The following is a 25,088-nucleotide window of genomic DNA, read 5'->3' as shown; positions in this document are numbered from 1 at the left end:
ATGCGCAGTGGTAAGGGAACGTATTTACAATGGTGCTTTAAAACCGAAAGTAAAGATCGTGGGGATTTTTAAAGTGCAAATACTTAAAAAAAATTATAATTGCAAGACTAAGGATTGAATATATATGCAAGAGTGTGTGTTTAATGTAGTTTATGATGTGTAAAGTGTTGGTGTGAGCGCGGAGACGACACGGTGTTTGGGTAATGGCGAAGTGCGCAGTTAATAAACCTCTCGTGAGGGGGGGGGGGGTTACATATTTAGAAAGTGTTATGGGGATTTCCGGTGTAAACAATGAACAGGTTTACTGAATTATACAGAGTGGGGGAAAGTATAGACCTACATTTATTCAAGTAGCCTATTGTTCTTGAATAGTAATAAGTGAGGTGATTTACTTTATTATCTTCATTTTAATCTACTTTATTCTCAAGTAAAAGTCCTGCATTCAAAATGTTCCTAAAGTAAAAGAAGTACTCAGATCTTGTACTTGAGTAAAAGTAGAAGTACTCAGATCTTGTACTTGAGTAAAAGTAGAAGTACTGAGATCTTGTACTTGAGTAAAAGTAGAAGTACTCAGATCTTGTACTTGAGTAAAAGTAGAAGTACTCAGATCTTCTACTTGAGTAAAAGTAGAAGTACTCAGATCTTCTACTTGAGTAAAAGTAGAAGTACTCAGATCTTGTAATTGAGTAAAAGTAGAAGTACTGAGATCTTGTACTTGAGTAAAAGTAGAAGTACTCAGATCTTGTACTTGAGTAAAAGTAGAAGTACCAGAGTGTAGGAATACTCTGTTACAGTAAAAGTCCTGCATTCAAAATGTTCCTCAAGTAAAAGTAGAAAAGTATTCTCATCAAAATATAGTTAAAGTAGCGACAGTAAAAGTAGTCATTGTGCAGATTGGTCCATTTCAGAATAATATATATGATATGTTTTATAATGATTGATCATGAAAGTGTTCTCAAAGCTGGTAAAGGTGCAGCTAGTTTGAATGACTTTGTATACTGCAGGGTAGCTTGTGGATTTACTCCAGGTGGAACTAAAGTCTAAGTACTTGAGTAAATGTACATAGTCACTTCACACCTCTGCTGCAAAGTGACTTCCTGCCTCTCTCCTACTGATCACATTACACTTGTTATCAGCATTTCCTCCAGCAGGGAGCAGCAACAGACCATTCAAACTCTACAGGTTCACCAGACGTCTGCTCAGGTGGAGCTGTACACCTTTTAGAGAAGATCCTCTGTGCTGGTTTTTCTTAAGCAATTCTCTGTTTGCTTAAAACGGTAAAGCATGTTTTCTAAGTGAGCTACAGCACTCATGATCCCCATGAAGTCAAACTAAATCAAACTAATAAAAACAGGAAGAATGTTTCTTTAGACTTCCTTCTTTCTAATGGCCCGCCCATCTGAACAGAGACACTTATTCAATGAACACGGAACAAGGAACGACCTGAAGGCTTTTGGACAAACCTGTAAGTACATGTTTCTGATTTAAGGTACATTTCATTTGTATACATGTTGATGTTATATACAGTACCAGTCAAAAGTTTGGATACACCTTCTCATTCAATGGTTTTTGTTTATTAAAATGTTGTTCTACTTTGGAGATTAATACTGAATACATCCAAACAAAGAACACATATGGAATGATCTAGTAAACAAGAAAGTGTTACAAAATCCAGAATATGATTTATATTTGAGATTCTTCAAAGTAGCCTCAGCATTCTGCAGCAGCAGCACAATATAAATCATATTCTGGATTTTTTAACACTTTTTAGTTTACTAGATAATTCCATATGTGTTCTTTTATAGTGTTGATGTCTTCAGTATTAATCTACAATGTAGAACATTTTTTAAATAAATACAAATATTCGAATGAGAAGGTGTGCCCAAACTTTTGACTGGTACTGTCCATTGCTTAGTTTCTGTGTGTTTAACAGGATAAGGGTCATTCCAGAATTGGAGGACATTTCATGTCCCCCATATAAAAAGTCTAATAGTCCATCCCCAAAAAGCTAAAAGATGCACTTGTTGTGTTAAACATACTTGTCTTGAGACAAAATGTATATAATGTTGTAGAAAAAGTGGTTTTGAAATATTATTTAAAATATCAAATAGCTCTCGAACACCCCCTAAAATGGCATTTTTCTCTTGTCCCCGCTTCTTGGTGACCAACTTGCATGTCAAACATAACATTTAAAGGGGACCTATCATGCAAAATGCACTTTTGTACGTCTTTTCTACATGAATATGTGTCCCCGGTGTTCCAGGGAACTCACCAAGTGTCAGAAAACACAACCCTCTCTATTTTCCTCCATACCCAAATCCCTAAAAAAGGGGCTGCAACGGATCTGATACAGACTGATCCAGATTTGAACACTTCTATGTCGTCACAGAAGTGGCGCTACGGCTATTGGGCCAACTCTCCACCTATCAGGGGAATGTGGGGTTGGGCCACGGCCGGCCATTGCCGCTCGAAAGCGCTGGAGACGCTGTAGTACATATGCCAGGCCTGTAAGTGGCGCTGTAGTCTGCCACAAAAGCAGCGAAGAAGACTTCCCGCCCATAGTTACCATGGTTACCATTCTGTTTATTCTCCGCTGTGGCTTTTTTTCTCCCTCCCCGAGGCAAGCGTTTGCTCCCGCTGCTTTAATTCAATGCAATCCCTCCCCGTCGAGGCAAGCACTGTAATTCTCTCCGGTTAGTCCACCAGCAGATGACAAACACCCACCTCTCCGCCTCTTCTAAGGAACGAGGGGACCGTGCGGCAGAGTTTCAGTTTCAGTTACTTTCGCCGGTCAAGATGTCCGTTAAAGTTTAAATCTTCCGGACAAAATTAGAAAAGTGCCGGTCAAAGGTCTTCTTTGTTATTTATTGAGCTTTAAAACAAATGAATAACGACTCTATATAATAAAACACGGAGATCTCTTTTTCTCCCCCTCTTCTGACAGCCCAGCAGCTGATCAGAGCACGTCTCCCCTCTCCTGCAGGGGGGCGTGGTCAGCAGAATCAGACCCGTAGACAGCAAACAGCACATAGAGCGAAATGAGGCATGGCTAAAATGCATGATCTGTTTGGTATTTTGAAAACAGAAACGTATAAATATACCTTATATAGGTATGGCCCTACAATATATCATTTAAATATAGCATGATAGGTCCACTTTAAAATAGGGTTTTATTTGTATTTACTTTTTTTGGTATTATTCTATTGATATATTTCTGTTGTAATGGTAAAATAAATGTGTTAAATCATAAACATATTTTAAATAACAGTAATGTTGCACAGAGGGTGTGTCCCTCAACATGCTCGCAACCCTGTTACCCAAACCTTTTTAGCTTGGCAGAGGAAGTGAAAAAACTGTTTGTCGCATGACACAGTGGAAAGGACATCAGCAAGCCATGTGCTACTACCATGGGTAGACCACAACTAAGTCCTCTCTTTTATTTGTAATATATTTCCAATCTTGTCACTCTTGAAGGAGTGTGGCACTCATACAAACGCAACCCTGTTACTCACATTATGAGACTAAAACAAATTAATTTCAAATGTATCTTTCTTTAGTTACATATCTAAGTGTGTCCATTCCTTGACAATAGCATTACATTGTGCAGCTGGCATTAATTTCCTGAGGTAAAAGCTAAAATTAGCATTGATTTGTAACCCTGTTACTTGCAACCCTGATACTATAAGTATACTATATAATAATAACAGGGTTGATTCTTCATTGGAAAATATATATCAAATATTATCAGACAACATTTCTGTTGTCCTCAGTATTTATTTGTCGCATTTATGTCATTATCTACAATCAAAAGTAATGTAGCCATTTAACCCTGTTACTTTACGCAACCCTGTTACTATCATTTTCTATTAAAATAATTCAATTAAACCAGTTTTATCCAAAACTACATGAGTATTTAATGTAAATGTGACTTTCTTTACTTAATGGTAAAGAATTGTATTGAAGAATATTTTTGAAAATACTTTTTTCTGCTTAATGAGTATTTGTAACAGGGTTGCACAAAGCAGGGCACACAACACATACAACAAATAAATCATTTTTTTGATGGCTTATTATCTGTTTTTCCTAAATACATAACGACAAATAATAAAATAAAAGGTTCATTTTTCAAAAGTGTTGATGTCTAAACTGTCCTCCAATTCTGGAATGACCCATAAAGCACCTGTGAAACATCTGCTCTGTTTGATCAAGGATTTAAACTCCAGCTCCGATTCAAACTGAACAATAAAGGGGATAAGTGTAAAGGACACAGATAGAAATATATAGCTAAACAAATATAGGAAGGTAAGGTAAGACGTTTAAATAAAAGTGGAGTTTCCCCTATAATACAAGTATTATAGCCAATATTTACACGTTATTTTGATTATATTAAAATATGTAGTTTTACAAGAAATAATAAAAGTATATTAAAAAAACACGATTGGCTAATTTTGCAAGTTGCAATGTCAAATTTGCATTATATTTTAGTATTATCAAGTGATATATTATGATGTAATGGTTTCCTATATTCAAATGTTAAATCAATATACTATAGTTGGGACTTTTTACATGTTAAAATATACTTTTTGAAACCATAGCTGTAATAAAAAAGTACATCTAACCCACATGTGTAAGCACCTGCATTGTAATATCTCGCGCTTATGTGGCTTTAATGCATTTACTTTAAGTTGTTTTGTAGAAAAGCCACGTTAATGTCACGTAGAAATCAGACTCTTGCAGACCGTCCTTGATGATCAATGCCTGTTGTTGCAACGCACCGTAAATTAGCCATAATTAACGTAAACAGGAGGGAACACGTGATATTATCCTGAGATTTGACCGTTATTTAAGTTATTTTTTGGCTTCCTGTATTTGTTTTTCAGCTGCGGAAATGGCTGAGAAGAGAAAAACAAGGAGGAGGTCCATCTCTGAGCCGATCAGCAGTGAGCAAAGGTAATGTACTACCCTATCACAGATAACACAGTAGGCCTATGTATTTTAATTACTTCAACTCCTCCACATTTTTGTGTATTTATAATTACAAAAAAAGGTGGAATCACATGAAACTGGTTCTCTGCAAAGTGACTTCCTGCCTCTCTATCAGTAGGAGAGAGGCAGGAAGTCACTTTGCAGAGAACCAGTTTCATGTGATCAGTATCACATGAAACTGGTTATCAGCATTTCCTCCAGCAGCAACAGACCATTTAACCTCTACAGGTTCACCAGACGTTTGCCCTTTTCTCTGGATAATTACCTTTGTTTAAAAGGTGATTAAAAAACGTTTTCAAATAAACTATAGCACCATGAACTCTGTGAGCCAAACAAATAGGAAACGGACCGTCCTCATATTAAAAAAACGATCTAATACAGGAAGAAGGAAGTTGAAGTTCCTTGTTCTTCGCAGCCTTTCTGCACAAAAGAAACCTAAAACATTCAAAACATGTATCTGTGTAGCACGAAAAGAGGGAGAACACAAAGGCTTTGGGACAAATCTGTAAGCAGATGGTTTAAGGTGAAGTTGAATGTAAATATTGTCTGACCATTTCTTAAAGAAACATGTCACGCATCTGCAAAGTCTGATCACACATGCAAGGACTTCAACTCCAGCTCCGACTAAAGCAAATACAGGAAGACATTTTATTTTTGTTATTATTATTTTTGCCTAAAAGATGCATTCAAGTTCAGCAGGATCACAGGCAGGGGTGGGAAGTTACATTTCCTATACTGTACTTAAATGAACACGGAACAAGGAACGACCTTGTTGAGGTATAACATACAGAGACATGTATATTGTATATTGTATGACTCCATGTAATACTGTGTACCATATTGTTTGTATAAGTAGCTGCGACTACTACTGTGTTCATTGGGTAGCGCTGTAGCACATGATTGTGTTGTCACTATGACAGTTGGAGTCAGCCCCTTCTTGTTCAGTCCTCAAGTCTCTTGACCTGTGTGCATCTAATAAATAACGCCGTGATGAATGGCTAAACTTGAACTGTGAGAGAATAGTCACCTTTCTGCTGCAGAGAGACAAAAGGTATAAGTCTAAATCTGCTAACAGACCTGAAGGCTTTTGGACAAACCTGTAAGTAGATGTTTATGAATTAAGGTACATTTATGTTGATGTGATATACAGTACCAGTCAAAAGTTTGGACACATCTTCTATTCAATGGTTTTTGTTTATTACATTTGTTTTCTACTTTGTAGATTAATACTGAATACATCCAAACAAAGAACACATATGAAATTATCTAGTAAACAAGAAAGTGTTACAAAATCCAGAATATGATTTATATTTGAGATTCTTCAAAGTAGCCTCAGCATTCTGCAGCAGCAGCAAAATATAAATTACATTCTGGATTTTTTAACACTTTTTTTGTTTACTAGATAATTCCATATGTGTTCTTTTATAGTTTTGATGTCTTCAGTATTAATCTACAATGTAGACCACTGGACTGTAACTCCCCACACACTCAGACACTCAATTCCAGCACCAGACACTTTTTACTCTGCTACGGACAATATTGCACTATGTAGGCTACATACCCTAAGATATTGAAGTGACTGTTATTTTGTATATATTGATTGTTGTGTTTTTATCTGAATGTGTGCATATGTGTAAATGTGTCTGTTGGTTGTATATATATATATAGGATATACATATATGTTAACATATTTGTATATTTGTATTATTGTATTTTGTATTCGGGATTGTTGGAAACGTTATTTCGATCTCTCTGTCTGTACAAACACACAGACAGATTGACATTAAAGTTGACTTGACTTTTGACTTTGTAAAACTGTTTACATGGTGCATGGTGCATTCAAGGACCCTATGTTAGTTTAATACGCTTCCACCTCTGACTACTCGTTATGATTATTCTGCCCTAAAGATGCATTCAGGTTCAGCAGGATCACAGGGTGGAGGGCTTTAAACTGAAATACATCCATTATAATAATATTTTTGAATGTGAGAGAAATAACTGACACCATCCAACCTGCTGTATCCCATCAGTGGGGTTTTATTTTGAAGGAAATCGAACGTTAATATCTGATGAGGATTTCCAAACTGTCTGCATGTAACCTGAAACCTTCCGAGACATCGTTTGGGAAAAATCGCCACAAGGACACCACAGTTGGGGTTCGGTTTATATCAGGCTACTTTGGACACCTGTAAGTATTTGTTGCCATGATCGCTGTGTGCCATTTGTGCGTGTTTTGGTTTTGGTGTGCGCGTAAAGACGACATGTTGTTTGTGTAATGGCGAAGTGCGCAGTTGATAAAAACGGTTGCATAGATAAGGGTGGCGCGCCCATGTTTCAACAGACTTTTCGACCACAAACAATGTTATTTGCAAAGTATCTCGTAGTAAACTCGATGTTTTTATTATTTGAGGATTTTGTACATAATTCCTCTTTTTTATCTTGAGGTTTGACATACAGTATGTTTGCGGTCATTTCCGTAAACAAAGAAAGAAGAAGTAAACAGGCGGGGTAAACTGTACTGTGAACTTAGTCCAGAGTCCAGACTACATAAACAATGTTATTTCAAACGCATTTCCCCTATAATACAAGTATTATAGCCAATATTTACACTTTATTTTGATTATATTAAAATATGTAGTTTTACAAGAAATAATAAAAGTATATTAAAAAAACACGATTGGCTAATTTTGCAAGTTGTAATGTCAAATTTGCATTATATTTTAGTATTATCAAGTGATATATTATGATGTAATGGTTTCCTATATTCAAATGTTAAATCAATATACTATAGTTGGGACTTTTTACATGTTAAAATATACTTTTTGAAACCATAGCTGTAATAAAAAAGTACATCTAACCGACATGTGTAAGCACCTGCATTGTAATATCTCGCGCTTATGTGGCTTTAATGCATTTACTTTAAGTAGTTTTGTAGAAAAGCCACGTTAATGTCACGTAAAAATCAGATTCTTGCAGACCGTCCTTGATGATCAAGGGCAGGCTTGTTGTTGACAATGCACCGTAAATTAGCCATAATTAACGTAAACAGGAGGGAAAACGTGATATTATCCTGAGATTTGACCGTTATTTAAGTTATTTTTTGGCTTCCTGTATTTGTTTTTCAGCTGCAGCTGCAGAAATGGCCGAGAAGAGAAAAACAAGGAGGGTGTCAATCTCTGAGCCAATCAGCAGTGAGCAAAGGTAATGTGCTACCCTATCACAGATAACACAGCAGGCCTATGTATTTTAATCACTTCAACTCCTCCACATTTTTGTTTATGTATAATCACAATACTTTACAACATCATACAGTAACCCCTAGATTCCACCGGGTCCGTCTGCGCCGCGTTGCGGTTTTGGTCCGGCCTCCTCCGGCGTCATACCCTACCAGGCGCGTTTCAGAAGCATTTCAGAAGCGGAGCGTCTTGCCTGCCGCTGTAGGTACCATATGTGTTAGTGATGTGTCGGTCGCGAACGAGCCGATTCTTTTGAACGGCTCTTTGGTACGAACGAGGGGAACCGAGTCGTACTTGGTGAGAGCCGTTCTTCTTATCGTTCAATTAAAGTTGGTCCGCACTCACTGCCTGCCAAAATTCACTCGCCTTTTAAAAAGCTTGATTTTGTTCCCCAAACGTATTCTGTGAAGACCCGCCCCTACTCTGATTTGTAGGTTTCAGCACGAGGAGTTAGGTGGGGTGGGTCTTAACGGAATACGCGAGAGAGAGAAGTCATAACAAGTGGTACTGGACAGATAGACGACGTGTTTTTCGGATGTAAAATGAGCCAAACGCGAAAACGCAGCAGCATTTGGATGCACTTCAACCAAAACCCAGGCAGTGATAAAGCGCACCATTTGTAAAGGCAAAATATCCTTTAAAGCAGGGTCAACAAATAATCTCCATCGCCACTTAAAAACACACTACTAATATTAAGAGTTGCGTGAATTTTATTCAAGGCAAGGCAACTTTATTGACTTAACACATGCAGAGGGTAAATTCAAAGTACATTCACTGACATGAATGACATGGATATGGCGCCACCTTGTGTCATGTTTACAATGCAGATTATTGACATTAGGTCTGGCAATGCAGTCAATCATTATCCTGGTGATTATTTCGCAGATAAACCTAGTAACCCCGCCCCCTTTTTAAAAAAACGGCTCTTTTGAACGGCTCTTTTGAACGGCTCTTTGAAAGGAACGGAGCCATAAGATCCGGCTCCCTTCAAAGAGCCATAATTCCCATCACTAATATGTGTTCGGCCTACCAGATGTGTTCGGGGTCCGTTACGCTTACCAATGACGTCACGCATTGGCTGTACGGTAACCCAAGAGGACATTTTACACGGTCAAATTCCGAATGTATTGAAACTCCAGACTCAACGTAAGAGCTTGAGCCTCTTCGGGGGGTGCTAACATTTAAACATACACTTCATTCTTTACTTTGTCCGTTATTATATGTAGAAGATATTACTTTTTTCTCCGTCATGTTGTTTCCATAGCAACAACTTCAAAATAAAAGCATCTAAATAGATTTGTGTTCTACACACCAAAATACGTTATTTGAACACCCCTCTCGATCGATTTACAAGAAAAATTAGTATGGCCCGCCCTAATACACCAACGCAGTTTTTAAAGATATACATTTTTCAACACAGAATCATTTGCCAAATTACACCATATCCAATCATTTTACGAGTCAGAAAATGCTATCTGTTCATTGCAGTTATTGTTTATTGAATTAGATTACCATGAGCTCAACATAATTATGTAGAGTACAAGTCCACAGCCAAGAAAATGTTATTTGCATATCATTTTATTTATGAATATGGAATTATGGAATTCTAACACTGGAATTTGTTATTATTTACTATAACTTTATTATATTATTCGGGTACAGCCCTACTGTACCAAAATATCCGAATATTCGTTCGTTGGAGTACTATTCGGGTTTCAATTTCGTTATTCAGATATTCGTTTTTGTTTTTTTTCCCCGTTTTTTTTTCAAATTGAATTTATTGAAATCTCCAATATCAACGTAAGAGCTTGTGCCTCTTCGGGGGGTGCTAACACTTAACCATAAACGTTATCGTTTACTTTCTCCGTCTTTATATGTAGATATTACTTTTCTCCGTTAATCTCTGTCACGTTGTTTCCAAAGCAACAACAACTTCCTGTCAACTGCGCTAACTCTCCTTCAAAATAAAAGCATGTCCATAAATAGGACATGCCAAATTACACTTAACACATAGCCTATACAACTGCAACGAATGTAACAAACACAATGCGATATCCTTTTCAATTTCAAAGAACACAAATTGGGTTACATTAACAAATAACTATAAAACAATAATACTGTAGAATAACAAAATGAATGCCGTGAATACACTGAAATACACGTGTTGAAGCGGTTCGCTGCTGATTACTACGATTCCGTACAGCCAATCACAATGGGTGACGTCATTGGTAAGCGACGGACCCCGAACACATATGGTAGGGCGAACACATATGGTACTGACACCGGCTCGCAGTTTTTGTTGATTTGGGCATATTTCCTGGACAGGCTACTTTGTACAGACAAAGTTAATAATAACTGTAATATTCCAGTTATAAACGACATGAATCAAAGATGTGTTGCTGTATTTTAGTGGTAAAAAAATGCATTCATCATCATAACTATTCTATATATATATATAATTGACACAGTGCCTGTAAACCGGAGGAGAACGCTGGCATTTCTCCTCCTACTTGAAAGACTACGGAGGGATAGGGTCTGCAAAATTAGTTTGTGTGTGTGTATATATATCTATATATTAGGGCTGTCAGTCGATTAAAATATTTAATCGCGATTAATCGCATGATTGTCCATAGTTAATCGCGATTAATCGCAAATTAATCGCACATTTTTTATCTGTTCTAAATGTACCTTAGAGGGATATTTTTCAAGTTTTTAATACTCTTATCAACATATGAGTGGACAAATATGCTTTATATGTTTGTTTATTATCATTTGAACAATGACAAATATTCTCATGAATATTAAACACAACAACCTCTGAACATTACAAATATTCGATTCAACCTGGAACCTCTCATACAATAATTGTGTGTGTGTGTGTGTGTGTGTGTGTGTGTGTGTGTGTGTGTGTGTGAAAATGTGGAGAGCTGCCTGGACGCTGCAATCATGTTGCGCGCACTATCCGTGCTGAGTGTGCTGACTTTTCGTACAATGTCCCACTGTCTGGCTACCTGCATAAAGTCAAGTGCTCGGCGCAGTTGTCGGCGAAATGTCATTGAAACAGCTCCTTATATCCGTTAGCGCAGCGAGCTAGCACCAGATGCTAACAACAACACGTAAGGTGTGCCTCGCTCGCGCGAGTCGCGCCACACATACACACACATACACACATACACACATCCTCCCGGTCCTCCCGATGGCCAGTCCGGGCCTGCCGGTGAGCGTGGAAGTGTGGTCTGCCACAAGCGGGCGGCAGGAGGGGGGCTGTCAGCATCAGCTTGTAGATGGTATTTTAAACTCGATGCGCTCTGAAACTACGGGGCGGCCGAGGACAAAAAATACACATGCGTTAATCGCGTTAAAATAATTAGTGGCGTTAATTGTTTTTTGCGTTAACGCGTTAACGCGTTATTAACGCGTTATTAACGCGTTATTAACGCGTTATTAACGCGTTAACTTGACAGCCCTACTATATATATATGCTATATATGCTCTGAAGGTTCCACTTCCTGCCTGCCCGACCTTACGTTACGGCTGCGCCGCGACAAAAATAGGATTCGATCCTAATTTTAGAGGAGCCCTGCGCCGAGCCGCTTCTGGGACGCGTCTGAGCCGTAACGCGCCGCGTGTGGTGGAATAGCACCCATTGACTAGAGTGGCCGCGATCGCCGTGAGCACCGCGGCGCAGCCGTAACGCGCCCGTAACGCGCCGCAGACGGACCCGGTGGAATCTAGGGGTAACATGGCTGTAGACTCTTAAACGTGGTTTCAATTTAAGGGACTTAATTATTAAATGAACTATAAGATTATTTGTGTCACAGTCTTAAGACCCATTAAGACTGAGCTAAATGTTCTGCCAATGCGAGGGCAGTTTTATGTATTTTCTGCGTGCAACTACCATCGCAGATACAGATTTTTAGTACCTTGCAAGCAACTTTCTGAAAGTCTAAAGACATTTCCTAAAAGGGATTATTTGGATAAATTGTCCACATATGGGAATCTTAATGCTTTCTTTCTCGTCTGAAAACATTATTACAACTTAGTAAAGTGCGCATTGTGAGTATTCAACCAATACAAAAAATGTCTGCACGGCAAACCCAACCCCAAAGTGACCTAACATCTGGAAAGTTTTACCCCATGACTGTCACAGGGTAAAATATTGTACCGTGAAATTAATTTTGAACCTTGTCCCTTTGTCTGAAACGCAATGAGTTCCTTAAAAGATTCAGACGCAGAGGGCCTTACAGTCGGCTAGCCTCTGTATGTTATTTTTGTTCAGTTTGACTCTTCATCTGATCACACCATGTCTTATTTTGTTTAATTGGTCACTGCAATAGAGCTGCATTCAAATTATGCTTTTGTTTTGATTCTGAACACATCCTCGCCGTATCTGATACTATCTGATACTATCTGATACTACACTTTCACCCTACAGCGAGATAACCGAGGAGCCAGGTGGAAAGAAACGTAAAAAAGATCTTGAACCAGACCCTGGTAAGTTTTAATACTTATGTATGAAATAATACTATTAAGGGTTTCGCAACTAATCACAAATAGGATTTTGGCTTCCAACGAGTTAACACAATCCCCTGCCTGTGGGACTAATAAAGGATTTTGCACATAATTCCTCTTTTGATCTCGAGGTTTAACATATGTTTATATCAAAGACGGGGTAAACTACTGTGAAGTTTGTCCAGACTACATAAACAATGTTATTTAAAAAGCATTTTCCATATAATACAAGTATTATAGCCAATATTTACATGTTATTTTGATTATATTAAAATATGTAGTTTTACAGGAAATTATAAAAGTATATTAAAAAAACACGATAGGCTAATTTTGAAAGTTGCAATGTCAAATTTGCATTATATTTTAGTATTATCATGTGGTATATTTAAGCAATAGCTCACGACAGGCCGTGGTATATGCTCATTATATCACAGCTAAGGGGCGTGGTTCGGCCCGACGCGAAGCGGAGGGTCAACAACCCCCTTAGCTGTGATATAATGAGCATATATCACGGCCTGAAGTGAGCTATTGCTTTTATAAAACGGTTACCAAGTGTGGCAATATGAAAGAAAAATACACTCTAATTTAAATAGTTTTTATTAGTAAATAATGATGTTCAAAATAAAATAGTCCCTCTGTTGCCTTCTGCACGAAACATAGTGCGAGGTGGTTGCTATGCAACAACACTAACAACAGCTAGCGAACATATTAGACAGAGAGCGTTGATCCATTATTTGGCTATTTATTTACATTAATGTGTATGTTGCCGTTTATTGTGCACCCACTGAAAACCTGTCCAGCATCAGTAGCATGGCTTACGTGGTTACTTGTATAGGTTGAGGTTGTTCTAGGCTGTTGCTTTGCGTGGCGAGAATATTGCTCCACTTTCTCCGGTCCCCGAGATTCGGCTTCCAGTAGCTCTGGAGAGAGCTTTCGCACCTGTGGCCACTAACGGTCATAATTTCTCTGCTTTGTTTCAAGACCCGCATCAGAAAGCTTTTGAATGGTGATACTTTTCCAGTTGGTCTACCTGCTCTTCACGTAGCTCTACATGTCGTCGTTTAGGTGCTTTTTGTTCTGGAGATAGGCACTCCTCAATCCACTCCTCCATAGTAAGACCCCCCCCCCCCCCCCGAGGTCGAAGTTAATCTTAAATGTTTTTGCGGACCTTTTTGATTACAGATTTGAAAACATCGTTGCTTGCTTTAAAAGTAGCACAATTCATTATGTCAAACCTTGGAAAGTATCTAGATATCCCTGCCCTAATGCCAAAGGAACTGCACACTGAATATGTTTTTGCCGTTTGATGTCTATGTCTGGACCGCTGCGTAAAAAGGAGGGTTTCTGCCCCGTTACTTCTCCGCTGCTTTCTTGTTCCAGTTTGAAAAGCAAACTGCAGGCAGTTTGCTTTTCAGCCCAACTGTATACTGTTTTTCTCAGACGCGTAGGGATACTGACTTGTTGTGAAAAGTAACTTACAATTCTACCCGTGGTATACGCTCAGTATATCACAGCTAAGAACCAATCAGATTGCTTGATTTGACTTGTCCGTTTTATAATATGATGTAATGGTTTCCTATATTCAAATGTTAAATCAATATACTATAGTTGGGACTTTTTGCATGTTAAAATATACTTTTTGAAACAATTGCTGTAATAAAAAAGTACATCTAACCCACATTTGTGTAAGCACCTGCATTGTAATATCTCGCTCTTATGTGGCTTTAATGCATTTACTTTAAGTTGTTTTGTAGAAAAGCCACGTTAATGTCACGTAGAAATCTGACTGTTGCACACCGTCCTTGATGATCAATGTCTGTTGTTGCAACGCACCGTAAATTAGCCATAATTAACGTAAACAGGAGGAAAAACGTGATATTATCCTGAGATTTGACCGTTATTTAAAGTGGACCCATCATGCTATATTTGAAAAATATATTGTAGGGCCATACCTATATAAAACATGTCTGTGAAGTTTTTTTTTCAAAATACCAAACAGATCCTGCATTTTAGCCATGCCTCATTTCGCCCTATTTGCTCTTTCCAGCCCTGTTTTTGCAAGGGCTGATTCTGTGAAGTAGCTTTAATGCAAATGAGTTGCAGCTGACCACGCCCCCCTGCAGGAGAGGGGAGCATGCTCTGATCAGCTGCTGGGCTCTCAGAAGAGGGGGAGAAAAAGAGATCTCCGTCCTCCGTGTATTATTCTTATATGATTATATAGAGTCGTTATTCATTTGTTTTAAATAAATAACAAAGAAGACCTTTGACCGGCACTTTTCAAATTTTGTCCGGAAGATTTAAACTTTAACGGACATGTTGACCGGCGGAAAAAAATCTAACTGAAACTCTGCCGCACGATCCCCTCGTTCCTTGGAAGAGGCGGAGAGGTGGGTGTTTGTCATCTGCTGGTGGACTAACCGGAGAGAATTACAGCAGGAGCAAACACTTGCCTCGGGGAGGGAGAAAAAAAAGCCACAGCGGAGAATAAACAGAAGGGTAACCATGGTAACTATGGGCGGGAAGTCTTCTTCGCTGCTTTTGTGGCAGACTACAGCGCCACTTACAGGCCTGGCATATGTACTACAGCGTCTCCAGCGCTTTCGAGCGGTCTCGTGTGAACCGTCGGGTCGGATGGAATCTGTATCCGCTCGTTGTAGCCCCGTTTTTAAAAGATTTGGGTATGGAGAAAAATAGAGAGGGTTGTGTTTTCTGACACTTGGTGAGTTCCCTGGAACACCGGGGACGCATATTCATGTATAAAAGATGTACAAAAGTGCATTTTGCATGATAGGTCCACTTTAAGTTATTTTTTGGCTTCCTGTATTTGTTTTCAGCTGCAGAAATGGCTGAGAAAAGAAAAACAAGAAGGAGGTCCATCTCTGAGCCAATCAGCAGTGAGCAAAGGTAATGTGCTACCCTATCACAGATAACACAGCAGGCCTATGTATTTTAATCACCTCCTCCACATTTTTGTTTATGTATAATCTAGGGCTGTCAAGTTAACGCGTTAATAACGCGTTAACGCAAAAAAAAATTAACGCCACTAATTATTTTAACGCGATTAACGCATGTGTATTTTTTGTCCTCGGCCGCCCCGTAGTTTCAGAGCGCATCGAGTGTAAAATACCATCGACAAGCTGATGCTGACAGCCCCGCTCCGGCCGCCCGCTTGTGGCAGACCACACTTCCACGCTCACCGGCAGGCCCGGACTGGCCATCGGGAGGACCGGGAGGGAGTGTGTATGTGTGGCGCGACTCGCGCGAGCGAGGCACACCTACGTGTTGTTGTTAGCATCTGGTGCTAGCTAGCTGCGCTAACGGATATAAGGAGCTGTTTCAATGACATTTCGCCGACAACTGCGCCGAGCACTTGACTTTATGCAGGTAGCCAGACAGTGGGACATTGTACGAAAAGTCAGCGCAACATTATTGCAGCGTCCAGGCAGCTCCCGTTGGAGCATATATGCCTTGAGCTGCACATAGCTCAACGATCCATCACAGTGTCTCCACACACACACACACACACACACACACACACACACACACACACACACACACACACACACACACACACACACACACACACACACACACACACACACACACACACACACACGCACAGTATTATTGTATGAGAGAGGTTCCAAGTTGAATTGAGGCGAATATTTGTAATGTTCAGAGGTTGTTGTGTTTAATATTCATGAGAATATTTGTCATTGTTCAAATGATAATAAACAAACATATAAAGCATATTTGTCCACTCATATGTTGATAAGAGTATTAAAAACTTGAAAGATATCCCTCTAAGGTACATTTAGAACAGATAAAAAATGTGCGATTAATTTGCGATTAATCGCGATTAAATATTTTAATCGACTGACAGCCCTAGTATAATCACAATACTTTATAACATCATACAGTAACATGGCTGTAGACTCTTAAACGTGGTTTCAGCTTTAAGGGACTTTATTATTAAATGAACTATAAGATTATTTGTGTCACAGTCTTAAGACCCATTAAGATTGAGCTAAATGTTCTGCCAATGCGAGGGCAGTTTTATGTATTTTCTGCGTGCAACTACCATCGCAGATACAGTTTTATAGTACCTTGCAAGCAACTTTCTGAAAGTCTAAAGACATTTCCTAAAAGAGATTATTTTTGATAAATTGCCCACATATTGGGAATCTTAATGCTTTCTTTCTCGTCTGAAAACATTATTGCAACTTCATAAAGTGCGCATTGTGAGTATTCACCAAATACAAAAAATGTTTGCACGGCAAACCCAACCCCAAAGTGACCTAACATCTGGAAAGTTTTACCCCATGACTGTCACAGGGTAAAATATTGTACAGTGAAATACCTTTTTGTCCCTTTGTCTGAAACGCAATGAGTTCCTAAAAAGATTCCTAGTTCAGGGAGACGTTCAGACGCAGAGGGCCTTTAGTTACTTATTTTTAGACTATTTTGAGTATTTCTTCTCTCATCAGTTCACAGATGAATGAAGATGAGTCCACAGCTCCAAGTATCTCAGCCAGTGATCGATCCAAAGAGATAATAGACTTTAGTAAAGGGCTCAAACGGTAATCCTACATTTAGTTGAATATTCATAAATACATTTACATTCAGCAATGTGTATAACAAGTTAAAGATTTTCTCTTTTTTTTTTGTTCACCGTCCAGCGAGTCAGCAGCTCCAAGTGTCGCTCGGAGTCATCAATCCATCGGCGAGCCGATATACTTTAATGTGAAAAAAAGGTAATTCAAATATTGTGCAATATCAATTAAAATGGCTGACAGTTGACTAACATTCGGTTGACAGGTGACTTGCAGTCGGCTAGCCTCTGTATGTTATTTTTGTTCAGTTTGACTCTTCATCTGATCACACCATGACTTATTTTGTTTAATTGGTCACTGCACTAGTGCTGCATTTAAAATATGCTTTTGTTTTGATTCTGAACACATCCTCGCCATATATGAAACTATCTGCATCTAGCAGGCTTACAACAGCTTCTGAGGATTTGTTCCCAGTATGGCATTGATTTTAATATTAATTATAACGCCAAGTAGAGTAGCATCATGATTGTGCGAAGTAAAGAGGATAAAAAGGCTGTATTTCCTAATTGTATTTTCAGTAGCAACATTCTTCTTGTGTGCAGTGAGATTAAGTACCTTGGTCATTATATCTCTGATGATCTCACAGATGACAAAGACATCCATAGACAACGCTGCAAACTGTATGCCCAGGCAAACATATTAATGCGGAAATTTCACAAGCGCTCTGTAGATGTCAAGGTATCACTTTTTAAAGCTTTCTGTACACCATTGTACACGGCTCACCTGTGGAGTAACTACAAGGCTAGAAGCATGCAAAAACTAAAAGTTGCATACAATGATGCTTTACGGTAGCTGGTGAGGGTACCAAGATGGCAGCCAGCTGTTTGTTAACTTGGGGGTACCTACCTGTCAAGCCCTTTTAAGAAATGTAATGTACAAATTCATGTGTCGCCTAGAAGAATCTGACAATCATGTTATCTCAATTTTAATTAACCCTGTGAAGAGTTCTACTCGGTTCTCCTCCATGATTTGGAGACATTGGTGCAATAGCCTCCATAGACAGTGAGCATATGTGGCTAGCTGTCATTGGACTGATTTTATGTTTTTTATCGTTTTGTTTTTTGTTTAGCTTTTTAATCTTATTTATTGATGTGTATCTTGTCATTTTGTATGTGATATGGACCTTGAGTCTGAAATAAAGATTGAATTGAATTGAATATCTGATACTATCTGATACTATCTGATCCAAACTTTCACCCTACAGCGAGATAACCGAGGAGCCAGTTAGAAAGAAACCTAAAAAAGATCTTGAACCACAGAGAGAAGCTAAGGATGACCCTGGTAAGTTTTAATACTTATGTATGAAATAATACTATTAAGGGTTTCGCAACTAATCACAAATAGGATTTTGGCTTCCCACGAGTTAACACAATCCCCTGCCTGTGGGACTAATAAAGGTATTCTGATTCTGAATATAATACTTTGGTTTACTCATAGACAACGCCGCTTCATATCAAGTTAAACGAACAACTTAAATGTATGAAAAAAATCAAGATCCTAGCGCAATGTGAAACTGAAAACAGTGCTCTGTGTATATAAATGTGAAAGTGCAATAAAATATTCTGTCATTAAAATCAATGAATGATCATGATAAATATCTCAATATTGATCAAAACAATTGTCGTATTGAAGTTCCGTAATCGTGCAGCCCTACTTAGATTAATGTCAACATCAGTACTGGAATTGCACATTTATCTTACTGTTACAGGGAGCAGCCATCTTTTAAAAATACAGACTAATCATAGAAATGAAATGCTGAGGAAATTTGCGAAGACATCTGAAGGTAACGGCGACCAAGAGAGCTCCCTGGACAGCATCTACACTGAGCTCATCATCAGCACCGGAGAGAGTGAAGGGCCACATGAAGAACATTCGTTCAGACAACAAAGACAACCGTCTTCTACAAATACAGTCCATCTCAAGGACATGTTTAGACATGTTCTTCCCCAAGACACGACCCGCAGAACAGTCGTGACGAAGGGCGTCGCAGGGATTGGAAAATCGTTCTCTGTCCAGAAGTTCATTCTTGACTGGGCCGAGGGAGAAGCAAACCAGGACTTTGAGTTTGTTTTCAGTCTTGCTTTCCGAGAGCTGAATTTGATAAGAGGTAACAAAAGCTTGCTCAAGCTTCTGATTGATATTCACCCCGCACTTCGACATTTGAAAGAGGTTTTAGACAAAGCCAAGGTTTTAGTGATCCTGGATGGCCTGGATGAAAGCAGAATTAAACTGGACTTTGAGAACAAGCCGGTTAAATTGGTCACTGAAGAAACATCTGTTGGTAATCTCCTAGCAAGCCTCATTCAGGGAAACCTCCTTCCCAATGCGAGCCTCTGGATAACATCCCGTCCAGCAGCAGCCAATCAGGTCCCTGCAAAGTATGTCAGTATGGTGACGGAGATAAGAGGCTTCAATGACTCGCAGAAAGAAGAATACTTCAGGAGGAGATTTAAAGATGACGTCGACCTTCCTGAAAAGATAGTTTCGCACATACGCTCTTCGCAGACTCTCGACATCATGTGCCAGATCCCCATCTTCTGCTGGATTTCTGGCATATTATTCAAGGAGATCTTTGCGGGAGACGAGAAAGCAGAAACTCCGCAAACCCTGACAGAGATGATGGCGCACTACCTGCTTGCCCAAACAAAACGCAGAAGCAGAAAGTACGACAAGAGCCCAGAGAGAAACAAAGAGAAACTTCTGAAGAAACACAAGGAATTTCTTCTGAAACTCGGCAAACTTGCATTTGTTCAGCTGCAGAATAACAACATCATCTTCTATGACGAAGACCTTAAAGACTGTGGCATTGACCTACAAGAGGCGACCATCTACTCTGGATTTTGCTCCACAGTTCTCAGGGAAGAATATGTCATTTCCCAGAAAAAGGTCTTCTTCTTTGTGCACCTGACCATTCAGGAGTTCTTTGCAGCCCTTTTTGTTTATGAATGTTTCATAAGCAAGAATACAAAAGAGCTGGGCAACTTCCTCGACCTGAAGGACCAAGAACATACCTTATACGATCTTATGAAGATGACAGTTGACAAAGTATTGGAGGAGCAGAACGGCCACCTGGACTTCTTCCTCAGATTCCTCCTTGGCCTTCTGGTAGAACCAAACCGCAGATTCCTTGAGGGTCTCCTGACATCGCCAGACCCGAGCCAAGATACCGACAAGAAGATCTTGACACATCTTAAAGCCCTCCGAAGAAAGGCCCTTTCTCCAGAGAGTTGCATCAACCTCTTCCAGAGCATGGTTGAGATGAGAGACACTAAAGTGAAAGATGAGATTCAGGAATATCTCAAGAAGTCCGATCGTTCAAAAACAGAGCTGACTCCGCTGCACTGCTCTGCGCTGGCCTACATGCTGCAGGTATCAAAGAACCAGCTGGATTGGTTGGAATTGAAAAGCTTCAACACATCAGACGAAGGCAGAAGGAGGCTGATACCAGCAGTGAGGATCAGCAGGAAGGCCATGTAAGTTTATCTCCTTTTTTTACGTATTCCTTTACAAAGTAGCAACTTTTCTTGCAATATTGAAACCCTTTTATCCACTGCTAGCCTCGCAGACTGCAAAGTGACTGAAGAATGGGTGAAACATCTTTCCTTTGGTCTGAAGTTCCCCTACTCACCTCTAAGAGATCTGGATCTGAGCACCAATGACCTGAAAGACTCAGGAGTGAAGCTGCTCTGTGACGGACTGTCCAATCCAGGCTGCAGACTCGAAAGGCTGAGGTATTTAAAGGAAGTTTACAAAGAAATGTGCTCTAATGTTTCCTTCTGTCTAAAGGACGATTCATACCTTCTGCGTCCGTTTGTCTGCAAGGGACCGATATCGTCCTTGTCCTTAGCAATGGTCATTATCGAGTATTAACAACCTCTGAAATGTCCAAATTGACCAATCAGAATCGAGTATTCAACTAAGCCGTGGAATAAATGCAAGTTAAGCCAGACGGAGGCAAACCCTTGGCAGTACAATGAATAGAACCCTGTTCCCATTAGATTTTACTTCAGGACTAATAGCAAGGAATGTGAACCGACCAGTATCATACTTGCATGCTAACAAACCAAACCCTGTTTGTTCTCAGTTTGTCAGGTTGTCAGGTCACAGAGAAAGGCTGTACTGATCTGGCTTCGGCTCTGAAGTCCAACCCCTCCCATCTCCTAAAGCTGGATCTGAGCTATAACAATCTGGGAGACTCTGGGGAGAAGCTGATGTCTGAGTTGAGAGAAAATACACAATACAAGCTCAGCGAACTCCTGTAAGAGCACCAGATATCTTTTCTACAGAACTGACAGAGGAATAATGGTAGCATCATACCTTTACAAATCAACAATAGTGAGATAGAGTGTATTGAAAAGCTACTTAAGATTATTCTAAATTCAAGTAAAACGGCGTCATATACAGTAAAACTAAGCAACAAAGTGTCAGTTTAATGGTTGTTCTTTGTCTGAAAGATTGAACCCAAATGTTTCTTTACAGTGTTGAACACGGTGGAAGTCACCGGATGATAGATGGACTAAAGAAATGTAAGTATTTGTGAAAAACCTGGATATTTGGTTATTGTCCTGACCACAGTAATATATTGCAAATAGTCCTGGAGGTAAGGTACTTATTCTGCAATCTACGCTACCAAAATAAAAAATGTTCTTACCTTTAGATGCCTGTAAGCTCACTCTGGACCCCAACACAGTCCACAAGAACCTCCTTCTCTCTGAAGAGAACCGAAAGGTGACCTGGGTTGAAGTCGAGCAGCCGTATCCCGATCACAAAGACAGGTTTGTTACCTGCCAACAGGTGTTGTGTGAACAGGGTCTCGACGGACGCTCCTACTGGGAGATGGAGGTGTTGGAGCCCTTCATGGTTGGATTAACGTACAAATCCATTGGCAGGGAAGGGCATGATGGCAAGCTGGGAAGCAACGACAAGTCATGGTGTCTGGTTTGCTCCAATGAGGGTTGTTTTGTTACGGGCGATGGAGAGAAAGTCAGTGTGCCTTCACATCATTCACGCTCCAGTCGGGTGGGGGTGTATCTGGATAAGCCGGCCGGCAATCTGTCTTTCTACAGGGTTTCCTCCGACAGCCGGACCCGCCTCCATACCTTTAAAACAACGTTCAACGCGTCGCTCTATCCCGCAGTTGGTCTTTACACTGTCCCCAAGAACTCACAGTCTTATGCCTTGTTTTGGTGATGATGTGCGGGAGGTGGAATAGAGAGAGTAGGTTCGAGTCCCACTGCAGTCAGCATGTCGTTGTGTCCCTGGGAAAGACACTTCACCCCAAATTGCTCCTGTTGGGATTGCACACAGTATTGAGTATGTAATTTGCTTTGGGTAAAAGTGTCTAACAAGTGACATGTAATGTTGATCCAGTCAAGAGGTAGACAGTGATACAGCTGATCGATTACAGCCTTGTAAATAAGTCATTTTGTTGCATGATGAAGTTCTGTTTCTTGGACTTTTCTATTGACCAAGGGTCGTCAACGCAAGTACTGCGACGGAAATATCCTGTCACTTCAGTACAAAGACTTAAATATGCCTTTTAAGACTTACCTTTGCAAATAAGTCAAAAAAAAAAGACTTGCCACTGATACAGAATGGCTGCTTATTAATCCAATTGCATTAACAATGGTTTGTATCTTCATTGTTGACTGCACTTATTGTAGGTCGCTTTGGACAAAAGCATCATTTAAATGTAATGATATGTAAATGTACAGTATAACCTAGCTTGTGTCATATAAGCGTAATTCCCACAAGCAATGCTAGGCATCTTTACGAAAAGAATAAAAAAATAAAAATAAAGACAAAACAACCAAATACAAAAACATGCTACGACTTCAGAAATATTCCAACCTTTTCAAGAGAGGAGAGTGCAGCATTTTCTTTTAAATCGACTAGATTTGAAGCCAGGCCTTTTCTTTTTTAAACGTTTTCCGGATGTAAATAGGTTATATCTTTTCTGTTTTTTGAGTTACGTTTAAAGCATTGCCTTTTATTATTTTCTCTATGATTTTTAAATGATTTATTATCTTTACCTGTATTCGGGGGGAGGGATAAACGATGTTCCATATTTCATGTCGTGTGTAGTTTTGCAGGACCAAATACATCTGTGTGTTTAAGACTTAAGCTGCTCTTTCCTTCGTCTACATATGTGTGTAAAGTCTCTATGACCACATCCAGAGGAAACTAAGCTTGTGTGTGTGTGTGCCTTAACTTTAGAAACAATATCCAATAATGCATTTAAGACTTTAGCTGCTCTTTCCTTCATCTACATCGGTGTGTTTAGATTCTAGCAATGACCAACTACAGAGAAACTGAGTTGGCCTTAACTTTAGAAAAAGTAAATAATGCATTACAGACTTTAGTTGCTCTTTCCTTCATCTACTCTTTAGTCCTCAACACTATCATCCATATACATATATCCACCGTAATAACATATCTTGTATCTAAGCTTTCAGATTACAGCAGATCTGCAGTAACATCCGAAGGAGTCATGTGATCACATTGTTAAAAATAAGCTTATAAAACATTTTAGGTAAGTTTCCAACAACAGAGACAGTTGTCCAGCTTTACAATCCTGAACGTCACCAAGCGCTCCGGTCCCAGCTGTGTGCGTCACTCTTTAGTGTCCCCTGGTCTCCCAGCTGTGTGCGTCACTTTTTAATGTCCCCTAGTCTCCCAGATGTGTGCGTCACTCTTTAGTGTCCCCTGGTCTCCGTTGTGTTTTGAGCGTCCTGCAGTGTCTCGTTTATGCTGTAACGCGTGTGCACCGGTTGGAATTGTTTGTAGAGATGCCATCATTAATCATATTAGCATTAGATGTGTCTTTATTCCATAATCAAATTGTTTGTCTTGAATTTTGAAAATGTGTCTGTGATTGTAACATTTGTTTGACGATTATGGGATTGTGTTCATGCAAAAAAAAAAAAAGTGTATTTTTGTTTTTTGACTTTTAATTGTTTATCTGCCTCACTTTTAATCGTTTTTTTAAATGTAGCTATACTGCATAGAAGGTATTACAAAAACGTTTGAATCACTCAATGAATCTATAAATACTGAATATTGTTTAAAAAATCAGTTACAGTTTGGGAATCTCAGATGTATATATCTCAAGTATTCATAATGTGCAACAACAGATAAAGGCCATTCATTGTTAAAACCATCCAAATCCAGTTCAATTAATATTCCTTAAATTGGACAATAAACACAAGGTGATTTAGATTAATTAATAACCATGGCAACCTATGTCTTTGCTCATTCACTCTTCATGTATTTTACCTTCATGGCTTCATACAGTAAATGTTGGATGTTTTCATGTTACCATCACATCTATATCAATAAAACTTCAATAAAGAAAGATCTGTTTCTGGATGTTGCATTTAAAGACGTCACAATAATCGATAAACAGGTTGTGAACTCTTTAAGCTCACAGTGGGAAAACTTTCTCATGAAATCACATTTTTTAAATTATATTTGGTGTAAAAGATATTCAAGAATGATCTTTTCTAAAGCACCATGTGGGTGATGATATGAGACATTACTGCTGCTACCAGTTGAGTATAATAAATGGAAAATCAAATATATTAAAACATATATTAATTATTCAACACTTAATAAAATAAGCTGCTCTGTTTTTTAACCAATTTGTAATACTGGTGGACACTATACCTTTAATTAATCTGCTTATATTCATGAACACCGTTAGTTATTATCTTTTAATTTAAAACACACAGAAATTACATGG

The 25,088-nt window shown here is 39.1% G+C and overlaps 1 protein-coding gene across 21 annotated transcripts; it reads left to right on the top strand.

The window, feature by feature from the left end:
* Nucleotides 1–1,371: 1,371 nt before the first annotated feature.
* Nucleotides 1,372–24,713, top strand: LOC117469427 (NACHT, LRR and PYD domains-containing protein 13-like). 21 transcript variants are annotated; one of them, XM_034113815.1, is made up of 14 exons: nt 1,374–1,465; nt 4,881–4,950; nt 7,017–7,174; nt 8,118–8,187; nt 12,658–12,716; nt 15,569–15,638; nt 17,222–17,314; nt 17,402–17,488; nt 18,552–18,628; nt 19,056–20,820; nt 20,905–21,078; nt 21,432–21,605; nt 21,827–21,873; nt 22,005–24,713. In XM_034113815.1, exons 4-14 carry the CDS (start codon nt 8,126–8,128, stop codon nt 22,535–22,537), a joined length of 3,141 nt encoding a protein of 1,046 aa, XP_033969706.1. In that variant the 5' UTR covers nt 1,374–1,465; nt 4,881–4,950; nt 7,017–7,174; nt 8,118–8,125; the 3' UTR covers nt 22,538–24,713. The 21 variants fall into 21 exon arrangements, with proteins under 21 accessions (XP_033969700.1, XP_033969698.1, XP_033969699.1 ...); XM_034113816.1 differs by having other exon boundaries at nt 8,112–8,187; nt 15,575–15,638; XM_034113817.1 differs by having other exon boundaries at nt 8,112–8,187; nt 17,414–17,488.
* The last annotated feature ends 375 nt before the right edge of the window (nt 24,714–25,088 follow it).

Source organism: Trematomus bernacchii, unplaced genomic scaffold (genome assembly GCF_902827165.1).
Source record: "Trematomus bernacchii unplaced genomic scaffold, fTreBer1.1, whole genome shotgun sequence".
In the NCBI taxonomy this organism is placed as follows: Eukaryota; Metazoa; Chordata; class Actinopteri; order Perciformes; family Nototheniidae; genus Trematomus; species Trematomus bernacchii.
The sequence above is the reverse complement of the archived record's forward strand: the minus strand, read 5'-3'. Positions and strand labels throughout refer to the sequence as shown.